This window comes from Mastigoproctus giganteus, chromosome 6, assembly GCF_048544385.1.
Source record: "Mastigoproctus giganteus isolate SK-2022 chromosome 6, ASM4854438v1, whole genome shotgun sequence".
NCBI classification, from domain to species: domain Eukaryota; kingdom Metazoa; phylum Arthropoda; class Arachnida; order Uropygi; family Thelyphonidae; genus Mastigoproctus; species Mastigoproctus giganteus.
Window position 1 is genome coordinate 53,353,006 of NC_143580.1, and position 15,640 is coordinate 53,368,645.

Genomic DNA, 15,640 nt, shown 5'->3' on the forward strand with positions numbered 1-15,640 from the left:
ATCATTAGTGCCAACGTGTACAACTATATCACCTTTTGTGCCCTTAAAAGATGATATCCGCTCTACAACGTCATCAACCTTTGCCCCTGGCAGACATAACCTGGTCCTGTTCCACCTATCCTTTTTACAAAGCATGTTCCCCGTTTCCCTGACAATAGAGTCACCAATAACTACTAGTTCCTGTGGGACGAGCACATTCTGCCTTGGGGGTTGCCTCTGTGTTGCGTGAATTATTAATCAGTCCAAACTAGATTACGAACATGCTAAGAGTAGACAACTTGCTTCTTGTTCAAATGGTATTCAAGCATTCTGGCCTCTTGCCAAAGCTATTGGCCCCAACTTTTGCCCATCTCTGTTCCCACCTCTGTCAAAAGCAGATGGTTCTGTTGCCACTTCTGCCTAAGATAAAACTGATCTGCTAGCATCCTAATTTTTTTCTATCTTGTGTATTGATGATCTTGGTTAACCACCTCTCACCATTCCCAGTACACTCCATTCAGTAACTCCTATGGTCTTCCGTCAAAATGATGTCAGCAGGATTTTGATCAATTTTGATGCTAAGAAAGCAACAGGTCCTTATGGCATTTCTTCACTTGTTTTTGAAATCTGTGCTGCTGAACCTACTCCTGTTCAGTGTTGCCTTTTTTTCACTTTCTTATTCCAAAGGTGTTTTCGCTTCTGCTTGGAAATTTTTGCTCATATCCAGCCAGTTCCTAAAAAGGGTGGCAAATTCCTCCCATTGCACTTACTTCTACTCTTTCTAAAGTAATGGATAAATCAATTAACTGCCAACTCTAACTATCTAGAAACCTTCCATCTGATCAATGATTGCCAGTATGGATTTCGTCAGTGTTGATCCACTCGTGATATTCTGGCTTATGTTACCCATCTATGGACAAATTTAGTGGAAAAATTTGGTGAAACTCAAGCAGTTGCTCGACATTTCAAAGGCTTTTGATCGTGTTTGGTATAAAGGTCTTCTAAATAAGCTTCCATCTTTGGTTTGCCGTTGGTTTGCCAACTGTTTTTTGTAATCAGGTATCCATTTTCTCTCTGACTGCTTACTACAGGTGATGGTAGATCTTCTAACTTCTCTGCCTTCTAACTTCTCCACTAATGCTAGTGTTTCCCAAGTTCTTTCTCACTCTTCTCTTATATATTAATGGTCTTCTTCCACTGATTGGAAATCCTATCCATAGTTTTGCTGATGATAGCACACTGCACTCCACTTTCCATTCTGATAAGCTTTGCCCCACACAAACAGCTTCAACGTTTTTCATATCCAATACCAATTCCTTAAATTGCTGATCGCTAGGTAATTCTCCAGTGGCGCAAAGATAACTTAGTTGATTTCAATCCTTCCAAAACTCAGTCCTGTCATATCTCACAAAAAGTATTCTTCTGCTCCTATGCTTATCTTCTGTGAATTTGGAATTAGGGGCCATCTACCTCTATTGGGGATTACCCTGACTTCTGATCTCTCTTGGCATAAGCACATTATAAATATTGCTTCCTCTGCATCTAAAAATCTGCATCTAAGAATCTTTCACTCTCGGCATTACTTTTCTTCCAAACAGCTGTTCACTCTGTACAAATCACAAATCTGCCCAACCATGAATATTGTTTCCACATCTGGGGCAGTGCCCCCAAAACCTCTCTCAGGTTTCTAGATTCCATTCAAAAGAGGGCAGTTAGGTTAATTAATGACCTCATCTCTAACAGAGTCTCTTCATTCTGTCTCATAGATGTTCTGTTTCTTCTGCATGCATTCCATGCATGGGCACTACTTTTCTGAATTGGTTTCTATAATTCCTGCTCTCTCTTCCAAAGCAGTCCAAACATGTGCTGCAACTAGTCAACATCCTTTTACTGTCCAACTTCAAACTCACATAGCCAACTTTTCTTCTTCCTCATTTATTCATTCAACTTCCATTTTCTTGGAACAACTTTCCTTCATACGTATTTCCTGAAAATTAGAGTCTACAGAAGTTCAAGTCTAATGTCAACAAATATCTCTTTCATCTTCTGAACCTTCAACCCATGCACTTTACTAAGTACTACAGATTCTAATACCTCTCATGTTTGAGGGTTTCATTAAAAAAAAAAAAAAATCTTTGATAAATGAGGGTTTCATTATTTGGTACATTTCATTCAGCAACAAAGTTTTAAGAATAGAGTTCCACTTCCAAGCATGTGTTATTTGTACAGACTTTCTTTTTAAAAAAAACTTATGAACTCAGTTCAGAAGAGTAAACGAGAAGTGCCGTACCATCTGAAAAGTACTAGAACCTTTTGCCAACAACCATGTAGATTGGAATTAGGAGTGCACTGAAAAAAATCCAAGACACCCAAAAGTAGTAGTTAATTATATAGAGATGTGCTTCTATTTTAATTTTTTAAGGAGAAACACAATCAATTTGTAATTCGAGAAAAGGGACCTTATTATCTTAAATTTTTTATTATGGCAGTTTTGGTTTCACATTCCAGTGTTCATGTACATGCAAACAGCTTTTGCATTATGATATTTAAGCTTTCTGTAAGAAAGCTTAAATATCATAATGCAAAAGCTGTTTGCATCTGTAAATTCTTATGGTAAGGTTCAGTATTTAAAAATTCAGTAGATGTCACTTATTGTGATCACTTCAGAACACAGCTTAATTGATAACAATAACTAAAGATACAAGAATGCAGCCATTCAGCAATGTTTACTGATTCAGCAGAAATGTGTACATAGAAAAGTGGAAGTGAACAGAAATAAACAAATTTCAATCAAGAAATATAAAGTACTTTAATTTTGCTGTCTACTATTTCTTTGAGAAAGTCATCAATAAAAATGAAACTGTTAACAATATTTCTGGAAATCCATACAAACTACTAAAAACAAATAAAGAAAATATTAAAATCAAGAATTAGAAAAAGGTAAATGCTCTGCTGTAAAACAGTCAAGTGGTAGGAGTACAGATACTATATTTTCTTTTGCTAAGTAATGACACTGATAACTACAAACTGCATTAAGCAACGGGAGTAACTTTACACACAACTTCTTGGAGTTCGAGAACAAATCAAGGTTCAACAAATCAATTATGTGTTACATAATCACACTTCATATGCATAAACCTTGATACAGCAAAAAAGCAATAACAGAATAACAAAAACTGAAGCTGATTAAAAAAAACCCAGGTTTTTCTATGTATTAGTAATAACATTAAACGTAATGATAACATTATCTTTGATCGCAATATGTGGTATGCACTGTATATATTGTAGTATAAAATGTAGTATGAAGAAGGCTGTTATAATCAGAATTTGTACCATTAGCAGCTTTATAATTGTTAGATGGAATGTTAAATGCATTTGTAGATTTCATCACACGTGGATACAAACCGAGGTTTATCACAATTCTCAGTGATTGTAAAGTTCTCTTGTTTACTTTCACTAAGTTCATAACATGCCTGTTAGTTGATACTTTTTCCTTGAAGTTCTGTCACACAGTAAAATACAAATCAAAGAAAGAAAAATACAAATCAAAGATATGCATTTCAACATGCATTTCAGAAAAAAATTTATTATGTATAAACCAACTTTTTTTTTTTTTTTTTATTTACTTGCAATCCAAGATGATCACAAATTTTTCTATTTAACTGTAATTTTTGGAAGTTCACGTCACTGCCATTAGGCATGTTCCCTTGAATTTTGTTAACAAATTAAATACAATCTAAAAATATCTGTTATAAGAAAATTTATAAGTATAAGTAAATGCACACTTTTCAGGACAATATAAATTTTATCATATATGTATATATTGAGGTCTATGATTCGGTAACATTTAAAATTGTATTCATATAATGAAGGCTTGTATTTTCATGTTTATATAATGGGAACCCAAAAATGTAGAACTTACCTCCTGGCTGTTATGTTGTTAATGAATTAAAAGGAAGTTAACTATTAAATTGGAATCACACTGAAAGAAGTGTACTAAACTCAATGCTCATTGTGTAAAATGCTTAAAACTGAACCAAGAGCTTGAATGGGAGTTTTCATAGTCATCAGTGGTTGGTTCTTATGGCATGGAGTGAAGAAGAAAGACATTATATGGTCTACTACTCATTCCCGTGATGCAACTCGATTTTATGTGAGAACTTTATGTTTCTCAAGTTCCATATTGGTGAAAAGGTAGTAGGAAGTTTAGCTTTAAGAACAGGATACTGTACATCTTGTTTGAACCATTCTATTACAAGGGATTTGATGATAGTTAATTTATTAACTTTATCATGTGTAATATTGTCCTTCTTGAGGTAAACACTGAGGTTTATATATATATATATATATATTTTTTTTTTTTTTTTGATTTGGTAGTTGTTGGCGCATCGGCTTCTGTGGCCATATTGCACTTCCCAAGGTTTTTGCAGTACTCTGATCCAAGCCCGAGGCGGGAATTGAACCCGCGACCTTTGGGTTGCCGGGCAGGTACTTTACCCACTCGGCTAGCCCGGTTGGCGAGGTTTATATGACCATTTCTAACATGATGGAGATTGAAGAATAAAACTAAGGAATCAAGTATCTCGCATATTGTGGATATTTCTCGTTACTGGGTCATCATGTCAATCACTCACAGTGCATGCCTGCCTGCCTACCTACTGATGAGACACTAAGCCCAAAAGTGTGGTATTGTATCTACATCTTATCACACAATTTATTGAAACAGTTGGAAAAAATACCAGTTGGAGCCAGTATCAGTTTTTCATTTTTTATGATTTAAGTGGAATTAATCACTTATTCCATGTATATATTTCCTTCAGTGCTACTCAGTTACATTATCAAACTGTCACAGAATACTGCATTGTTATTTGCTGTAGCTAGAGTGCAGGTAAAGTAAGTGGCATTAACTTTAGAAATATATATAAAAAATATGTTTTTTCTCTTTCCCAATCTCCTAATAATGCATTACTGTTTTGACATCCGATTTATATTAAAATTGTTTAAGGACTTTTAAATAAATATTTTTCAAAATTTTATCAGGTTTTATGATTTTTTTTGTCCACTACTAGAAATCTTTTACCTCTGGGTATACAGATGATAAATATTCCAGCAACTCCTGCAACTGCCGTTGAGATCACCATTGGCCACTTACGTCCAAATCTGTCTAGTCCAAAGAGTACCAACATCATTGCAGGGATTTCAACCAGAGCTGAATATGTAAAGGAATCATAGACATCTGTGCCTAGATTGGAGGCATTTTGGGTATTAGTATGGTAGCAGCAGTATGTTGTGAACCTGACTCAAGAAATAATAAAAACTACAATTCTAGGAATTCTTCAAAAAAATTTTTAACTTTGATATTTCTGCATACTATTGAAGCATTAAAAGTGAAGATGCTATACTTAAATGTGAGTATAGAAAAAAAAAAAAAGATATAAAACTAAGGGAAAGATAGCTTTTTAATAAGCATGTCCTAAAGATAGTAGAAATCTAAGAAAAAAAAGAAAAGAAAAGGTAGCTTCTACTAATTTTTTTCACAGGTGTTCTTTATTGAATTTAGAGATCAAAGATACAACAAAAACAGTGCCAGGAAATTTAAGTATTTTGGCACTTTATTACAATTAGTATCACAGAATATTCTATGTTAGAAAAGCTAGAATGATTAATATAAAAATATAAAGCCACCCATTTTAATTTTTTGATATCAAAGCCAAAGTTTTATATTATTTATTTATTTCCAGAAACAGAATATAACTCCTAAATATAAAAGCCAATATTATACAAAAGGATACATAATACAAGGAGGGAGAAGTCTACAAGGACAGAATCTATGTACAGTATATACAATATTACACAAGGGAACAGCTGATGAGTAACAATTAAATTAAGTTTTGATTGCATTAATTAAAAAAAATAAAAAACAAAAACACCAAAAAAGGAGAGTAAATGGAAAAGTGATACTTAATGAGAACAAAGTTATATGATAATCAAGGTAATGACATTATATAATTGGCTAGATAGGGATTTCCAGAAAAAGGAGTAAGCATTTTCTTAAAATTTTCTGTTTGACAATGTATCAAATTTGTTTCATTGAATGATTTTGCAACTCTGTTAAAGAACTGAGAGGCTAAATGATTTGTGTGAGATTTATTCAAATGCTGAATGTTGTCTAAGAGGCCTTGGAAGGCAGTTAAAATTTATATTATTTAAAAAGCTGGGGGTTTATTCAGAAGACTTAGTTATTCAAAGATTTGGGCTGAGTACAGTATAGTGTAGTGATGTTTTAAAGGCAGTAAATGAAAATGGGTGCAACAATCATAGAATTTAGTAGAATACTTTAAGTGAGACTTAATAGCAAATAAACCTGAGAAAATTGGATTTTCCAAAACTTGAGAAATAGAAAGTAAGGGGACTAAACTGGAACTGCACATTCCAGGATTAAGAGAACAAACACCTGCAAATGGGAAATCACAGGAAAACATTTCTGAAGTCATGAAGTGTGAAGTAATGCCTAATCTAGCAGCAACAAAATATTTAGACATAGAAAGTAAGTGGGTATAATATAATATTAGCATTATTTTAGATTAGATAGGACATCACATTAACATTAGTAGTGGAATATGATGCAAAAAAGCAAGCTTATATAGCATCAGCCCAAAAAAAAAAAAAAAAAAAAAAAAAAAACCACTTCCCATTCACCTATCCATTTGTTCCAAAAGGTTGTCTAGTTATTTCATGAATTAATTTAAGCTATCAACTTCCACAATGACAGATGGAAGTTTGTTCTAGTAACCAAACCACTCACTGGCTAAAGGAAAAATCCTTCACATCTATTTTGCAACTGATTTTTCTCAATTTTAATTTATGTCCTCTTAAGTGTGTAATCTGAGCAAGAAGAAGAATCCCCTCAGCTTGCTTAAACCATTCAAAGCCTTATAAACCTCAATCAGATCACCTCACAGGTGCCTAGTCTCCAGACACTCCAATTTACAGAACTTGAGCCCCTCACCAATCTTGTTGCCCTTCTCTGTACTCGCTCCAACAGTTCTACGTTCTTCCTAAAATGAGACCTTCAGAACTATTGATTAGGCCACATCTTGAGTATGCAATACTCAAGATGTGGCCTAATCATTGTCTTATACAATGGAACAATCAACTCCTTATTCCTACTAGCAAAATTCCTGTATTTCATTGACAAAATGCCATGTGTTCTCTTGGCAGCCTTTCGGCAGTGCTGAGAGAATGTCATATCTGACTGCACTTCACCAATCTCATTGCCCTTCTCTGTACTCGCTCCAACAGTTTAACTACCCACACAGTTGGAATATTGTAATTTTCATTTTCCATTAACACAAGTGTAGTACCACACAGTTAGAATGCTAATCTGGGATTACTGCTACCCATATGCAGTACTTTTCATTTGTCAATGTTAAACCTTGATTGCCTTTTCTCAGCCCAACTGCCTAATTTTTCTAGATCTTGTTGCAGTAGCATACCATCATTACTGTCATTAACCACCTTGCTAGCCTTCATATCATCTGAAAACTTAGATATTAAGCCTGATATATACCTTAATCAATATCATTAATAAATACAGAAAACAACAATGGGCTCAGTACCAAACCCAGGGGGAACTCCACTGATAACATCAGTCGATGAAGAGTAGTGTCCATTAATAACGATCCCTTTATCCATAGCACTAACTTGCCCTTAATGCCACACCGCTCCAATTTTTCTATGTGCAACAGTATCAAAAGCTTTCTTTAAATCCAAGTATATGATATCAACATTATATTTTGCATCCAGTTCCTTTGTTACTGCATCATAGTATCCAATCAGATTGGTCAGACAAGATCTCCCCTTAACAAATCCATGCTGTGTCTGAAGTATAATTGCAGCATTTTTTTTTTATGAAAATCCCAAACACGAGAGGTATTAGAACCTATAGTGCTTAGTACCGTGCTTGGTTGGAGGTTGAGAAGACGAAAGAAGATATTTGTTGACATTAGACTTGAACTTGCCTAGATGATCCTGTATTACTTCTTTAACCAGTGACCCAATTATTTTTCTGTAATTACTCATGTCACCCTGTGATCCCCCTTTGTGAATTGGGAATACATTTGCATATCTCCATTCTGTGGGGACCTCCCTGAATTCAAGGATGCCCTCATAATTATGGCTAAAGGTTTGCTTACCTCCTTTGCTGCCTCCCCTCAATATGATTGGCTAGTCCCATCCACCCCTGGTGCCTTTATTCTATCTTTTAAATAATTTCTCTTCCACTTTCCTTTCAGCTATTACAATATCATTTAGTTCCCATTTAAATCATTTAGTTAGAGTTTGATAAACTTCTGGCATCCCGTTCTCTAAAGAATTCCTCGTGTGAATACCTATTTGCACAAAATACCTATTCAGCCTGTCAGCAACCTAAGCAGGTTCAATCAACTGTTAAACCATGGACATCAAGTGGACCAATGTGATTCTACCCCTTCTTTCTACTGTTAGTATGCGTAAAGAAGTCTTTGCTGCTTTTCTTGGCTTTCTTTGCCAGAGATTTCTCGTAATCTGCCTTGGCTTGCCTAACTTCCTTTGTGGCTTGACTTATATATACACCATAGGCTTCTGTAGCACATGATAATTTATATGCATCTCATACATATTTTTCTCTGCCATGTGTGTCTCAACAGTTCATCTGACATGAATTATTCATAGTTATACATTTCTCTTCTTCTTCCAGTCACATAGTTCCCTGAGGAGCTGTTGTGGCCACCAACAAAATCCTCCAACTGCATTGATCATATGCTATACGAACGGCATCACAAAATGTCATGCCCAAAAGTTCACTGATCCCATCCTTCCACTTAGTTGCAGGTCTTCCTTTAACAGCAGTTTTTGGAGTTGGTTTTGTTATGGTCTCTGTGGCATCAGATAATGTGGTGGTATGTCATTGCCTACCACATGGCATATTTTAAAAGGGGCCGGCTTTAATCATAGAAAGAGTCATCATGTATCCCACAAGATGCTCTTGAAGAGGAAAGGTGACTACAGCAGATCCCCACTTAGTGCAGAAGGCTGATTACAACTGGTTTTCGCCTGGTTTCCAGAGGTCGTCTAACTGTATTATATCAGAGCCTCTTTCCCGTCAATATTTCTTCTGCTGAAATATGCTAAAAAGGTGAATGCTTTCGGTGAAGTCAGATAATTTTCAGTGATATTTGTAGATGAAACAGCCATAAACTGCTAGACAACTATGCGTATAAGCAAACCAGCATCACTGCTATAATCGCTTCTCTATATATACATTTATTTAATGCTAACTGATTTATTATTAATCTTATTAACCAATTTAATAACTAATGTCAGATTATTTAAAACTGTTAAAACTTAATTCTTTACCTGATGGTTACTAATAGTTATTTGTTAACTAATTCAAGACTAAATCTTACCTTTAACAAATAAAAAATGTGTAATAATATGTAATCAAAATTAACAATTTTATGCAATCATATTCATTTCAAATCAAATTTTTGCTTTTTTATTGACTTAAATTAGCATATTAATTTTATTTTGTAGAGTTTCTTTATATTCCTAGTAACAATAATTTAGTTTAATTTGAACTTAAATAGAGATTTTGTAGGGTATTACTTAGTATCGGTAAGGGTATTTAATCCAAGTTGGACAAGTTTTGCAGCTCCCACGAACGGTAAGTTTTTAATTATATTTAGCTGTTTTATTGACTTAATTGTTAGATTAAATTATTTTCTATAAGTGGCTTACAGACCTAGTCAAGCTCCGTGGTTTATTTTAAAAGTAATTAATACCTTGTGTCCGTAGATTTACCGTTCGTAACTTGCCGCCATTGTTATATGATACAACAAACTAGATGGCGTAAGGTTAAACGGAAAACTAGATAGTGAGTATAGTATCAATTAATCAGTAAAATTTACTAATCTTATTAAATTTCATTGTCAATTAAATTGTACTTTTTTAACTAAATAAAATGGGTGTGTTCAAGGGGTGGTAACGTGCATTCCATAACCTCTCCTACCCAAATGTCAAACTCACCTTCTCGGGGTGAACTGACCCATTTCCACAGACGAGGCTCTGGCGACTGAGTCACAGTGGTATAACTGTCCCATCACATACAGAGGAAATGCTGCACCTGAAGCCTGTGTAGAGGATATAAGGTGGCAGCCCCACCACTAGACTTACCCCGCGAAAGGCTGGTAACCTATCCGAGGGACATTCTAAATACTTGAAATAAGCTCAAGGGAAAAAACTGGACGGATCTCAAGGATAACGACCTAGGCAATGGATATAGGACTACGATCAAGGAACTTAAAGTAGCAACTTGGAACGTTAGGGGAATAAATCACAAATTAGATGAATTGACCATGGAACTAGAAAATGGAAATATTGACATAGCAGTCATTACCGAAACAAAAAAGAAGAACAAAGGATCCAAAGAAATAGGTAACTTCATACTGATATACTCCGGTGTACCAAGTGAAATGTGGGCATCATCGGGAGTTGCTGTTATGATAAAGAAAGAATGGGAAAACAAAATATTAGACTACTCTTGGATATCACCCAGAATATTGAAATCAAGACTAAAAATTCTATCTTATACAATAACAATCATTAGCATCTACACACCAGTAGAAGGCAACATTGATGAAACCACAGAATTTTATGATGAATTACAACAGATCATAGACCAAACTAACAAAAACGAGTATCTCATACTAGCAGGAGATTTTAATGCAAGGGCTGGTGCTCAATCAGTAGACAAATGTATAGGATCAGAAGGCGAACCTGTGGTCAACGATAATGGAAGATGCCTGATAGACTTCTGCATTTTTAATAAATTTAAAATTACAAATACTTTTTTCAGATACAAGAATATCCATAAATTCACATGGGAAGCAAGAAACACAAAGTCTATAATAGATTATATTATCATTAATGAAATTTTAAATGACAAAATTAGAGACACTAGAGTATTCAGAGGCAGTGAAATTGACAGTGATCACTACCTAGTAGAAAGCACTTTCAAAATAAAAAGAAATTATCTTAATTAAAAGAAAATACCAACAAAAACTACTAAGAAATTAAAAATACATTTGTTGGAAGACGAAAGCACTAAATTCCTGTATGAAAGTGATAACGTTGAGGAAATCTGGTCAAACATGAAAAAATCAATTCTGGGAGCTGCTGAAGAAAGTCTTGGATATAAGACTCCTATAAAGACTCCATGGCTAAGAACTTGGAATGAAGAATTGAAACAAACAATCAGTGAGGAAAAAAAAGACCTATAAACTGTTCCTACAAACTAAAGACCTACATCTACACATAAAATATAAAAACTTCGAGCAGAAGTCAGAAAACTAACCAGAAGAATCCGACTGGGATAAATTTGTTAAATCTTTAGAATGTGATATCACGGGCCCACAGAGAAGAGGTTTTAAAATTTTTAAGAAATTACAACTAGACACAAATGATCAAATAAAAACCAACTCCATCTCCCAAGCAGAATGGAAGAAACACTATTCCAAACTATGGTATAACTCAGGCACTAGGGAATTGGAAGATGAATCTGTGATAACCAAAGATGAAGAAAATATAACAATGGAAGAACTAGAGTTAATATTACAAAAATCAAAAAACCAAAAAAGCCCACGCACAGACAATTTGAATGTAGAACTATTTAAATATGGGGGCACCTTACTAAAAAACGCACTACTAAAATTATTTAACATCATATGGCATAAACAACAGATACCCAAAGATTGTGAAACAGGAATAGTAATCAATTTACACAAAAAAGGCTCCAGAAATAACCCTAACAACTACAGAGGGATAACACTGCTGTCAACTGCTGCAAAGCTATACTCTAATATACTAAAGAATAAACTTAATAACTACAGTGAACAATTCTGAGAAGAAGAACAATGTGGGTTCAGAAAAGGGAGAAGCACAATAGATGCCATTTTCTCACTACAACAAATTTTGGAGAAAAGAAAAGAATTCAATCTTCCAACATTTCTGCTCTTTATTGATTATGAAAAAGCATGACAATGTAAACTGGGAAAAACTTTGGCAGATTCTATGTGAAGAAGATATCCCAACCCAACTCCGGAAAGCAATCCAAAGCCTATATAAAAACTCAAAAGTCTGCATAAAATATTCTAATCGCCAACTATCAGACCCAATTAACACCAATAAAGGAGTAAAACAAGGATGTGGACTATCACCAAATTTATTTAATATCTACATCAATAAAATTATTAAAGAATGGAAACAAACAATTAACAACGGAATACAGTTGAACAACAGGAATAAAATCCAAACTATATTATATGCTGATGATCAAGTTATAATTGCAAAATCCGAAGTGAACTTACAGATAGCAGCAAATGAACTTAATAAAATAGGTAAGAAGTATGAGATGAAAATCTCCACCTCAAAAACAAAATCAATGGGATTATGTGGGAAAAACATACAGAGTCAAAATTGTTATTTATGATAAAATAATAGAACAAATATCTGACTTCACCTATTTGGGAAATTTAATATCAAATGAAGGGAAAGGCATCCACACTAAACTACAAAAATATAATAAAATGAATGGAACGATTAAATGCCACTTCGGAAAACAAATGACAACTGAAACAAAATTATGACTGCATAATATCACTTCAAAACCAGCCCTCTTCTACAGCTGTGAGACTTGGGTCATAAAAAAGAAATATGCACACAAACTAGAAGCAGCACAAATGAGATTTTTAAGACCATTATTAGGCTTTACAAGACTAGACCACCAAAGAAATTTATATATCCGTGAGAAATTAAAAGTAGATAACATAGTAAATGCCATAAAACGGTATCAGGAAAATGGATCAGCCACATAGAATGAACCCAGACCAGAGAGATGTTGGTGGACCAAGACAACGATGGTAACATCAAGATCACCTCCAAGAGCTACAACGGAACAGGTCTTAAAAGACCTAGCCGGACCAAGTTCATGATGATGATGATAACTAAATAAATATAATGACCTAGTTTTTACAAATGTAACATTATAAATTAATACATATAACTTGACGGGAGATAAGAAAGTCATATAACGTAACACGGAAATAATATTCGATACTGAAATACATATATATAGTATTATAACTGCATTTAGATATAAGTTTAGGATTATTTTATTGGAAATTGAATAGAAATCATGACTCAGACCACAGCAGCAAAGCAAAAGGCTCAAAGTAATGGGAGTGCAGTTGCTCAGGGGAGAACTGAGAGGGGCAGTTGTCCTCTGAATCACAGTCTTTTGAAATGCACTGCTTGTTTAATGTTTGTGGAGCAATCAAGAACGGGACATGATATTGCCAAGGGGAATGTCTGTGTGTGCATGAGTGTGAGGAAATCAGGTGCCAACTCAGCATTGTTATGGGCCTATATGAGAGCTTGAAGGACAGGGTGGATGCCCTCGAAGGATTTAAATTGAGGGGCCCATCAAGCTCTCAGCTGCCCACATCAATGCCAGAGCTTGCACTTGAACATCAGGAAACACAGCAGCAACCCCGCAAAGCAGAATGCGCTGGTCCCAAAGGAACTAGTTGTTGTCGGTGACTCTATTGTCAGGGAACCGGGGAACATATTGTGCAAAAAGGATAAATAGAACAGGACCAGGGTATGTCTGCCAGGGGCAAAGGTTGATGATGTTGTAGGGCAGATATCATCCTTTAAGGGCACGAAGGGTGATATTGTTGTACACGTTGGCACTAATGATATTAAGAATAGGAGACCGGTAGAATTACTTAAAAAGTACAGGTCAATGCTGAAAAAAAGCCGTGAGTTAGGGCTGAATTTGAAAGTGTCTGCAATTCTGCCCAGACACAATAGGAGGGAGTATATGATGAGAGCCTTGTCGATAAATTCGGCCCTGGAGAGATTGTGCAAGGTTCAAGGGGAAGAATTTTTCTCAGCCTGGTCTGTGCTTGTTAACAGGAGAGACTGCATCTACAGGGATGGGATACACTTAAATAGAAAGTGTGCAAGAATATTTGCTGATGCTATCAAGGCAGAGTTAGGTGGGTCGGAAAACTGCTAGCTTTGAGGGATACACGGACTAATAGATTAATATTAGCTGCTGGCAGAGGTGAAAGTGATTCTATGCACTGCTTCTACTGAAATGCAATTGAGCAGCAGCCTGGAAAGCAAGGCAATTGGGATTTCCAGGACTGCTGGGAGTCATAGTAGAACAAGTAAATACATGGTTGTGTTAGGGTAACTAAGAGTAGAAACAGGTGCATGTATACCAATGCTAGGAGTATGGTAATTAATTTGATGAGCTTGAAGTGCTACTCAAGACATCAAAGGCAGATGTTGTTGGGATATCAGAGACATGGTGGCACACAGACATAAGAAGTGCAGAACTGGAATTTGGGGAGTACAATGTGTGCAGAAAGGATAGACAGGACAGGAAGGGAGGAGGGGTTATGTTGTTAGTTAAGAAACACATAAAATCTAAGGAAGTGCATCCAATTCATGTTGGTGGACAATGCAATGTCGAGTCTGTTTGGTGTGACAAACTCTGGGAAAGGAAAAATGAGAGTACGTGTGTGTTATAGGCCTAATCAATCTGATGAGTATAATGAGCAATTGTGCAGATAAATAGAGTGGGCCAGTAAATTAGAGTGGCTTATAATGGGGGATTTTAATTTCCCTGATATTGACTGGAATTTGTGGGTTGGTCACTCACACACTGGCAAGGCTTTTGTGGATTTATTGGATGATTGTTTTCTACAGCAGCATGTTCGGCAGGCAAATAGAGGGAGTAACAATCTTGATCTGATTAACAGTAGTGATTCTTCATGCATCGAGAATCTGCAGATAAAGGAACCACTAGGTGGCAGTGATCACAGTGTGCTGAAGAGGAATTTACTCAGAGGTAACTACTATCAAGGGTAAAGGGAAGGGTTTTTGATTTCTTAAAGGTGACTACGGTGGTCTGAGACAGTATTTAAATTCTATACGGCGGAACCAACTGATGATGTTACCAAAAGAAAATTCAAAATGGAAAGCATTCAAAGAATTAATCTTGGAAGCCATATAAATTAACAGGTGACAGAGGAGACTATGATAGATATAAGCTGGTCTGTAACCAAGTCATAAAGGAGATTAGGCAGGCAAAGGCAGATTACGAGAAATCTTTGGTAAAGGATGCAAATAAAAACAGCAAAGAGTTCTTTACTTATGTAAACTCTAGAAGGAAGGGAATGAATCAGATTGATCCACTTGATATCGATGGTTCAACTGTTGATGATCCTGCTCAGGTAGCTAACAAACTAAATGAATATTTTGCATCTACATTCACACATGAGGAGTTATTCAGGGAGGAGAATTCCAGAGGTGTATTAAACTCTGGCAGTAAGCTAGATAATCTTGTAATAACTGAGAGTAAAGTGGAGGATAAATTGTTGAAGATAAACATAAGAAAGGTACCTGGGGTGGATGGAATCTATCCAGTTATATTAAAGGAGGCAGTAAAGGAAGTAAGCAAACCCTTAGCCATCATTATGAGAGCTTCCTTGGATTCAGGGGAGGTATCCATGGACTGGAGATGTGCAAATGTGATCCCAATCCACAAAGGAGG

General features: G+C 35.5%; 1 protein-coding gene across 1 annotated transcript in view; it reads right to left on the reverse strand.

Annotated features, from left to right (window-relative positions):
- LOC150084275 (beta-alanine transporter-like) overlaps nucleotides 1–15,640 on the reverse strand; it is a 138,486-nt gene that overhangs the window by 36,885 nt on the left and 85,961 nt on the right. Inside the window, exon 8 of the mRNA XM_090375138.1 lies at nucleotides 5,060–5,274. Coding sequence (XP_090231264.1) covers nucleotides 5,060–5,274 — 215 coding nt within the window. The remainder of the gene's footprint in view (nucleotides 1–5,059; nucleotides 5,275–15,640) is intronic.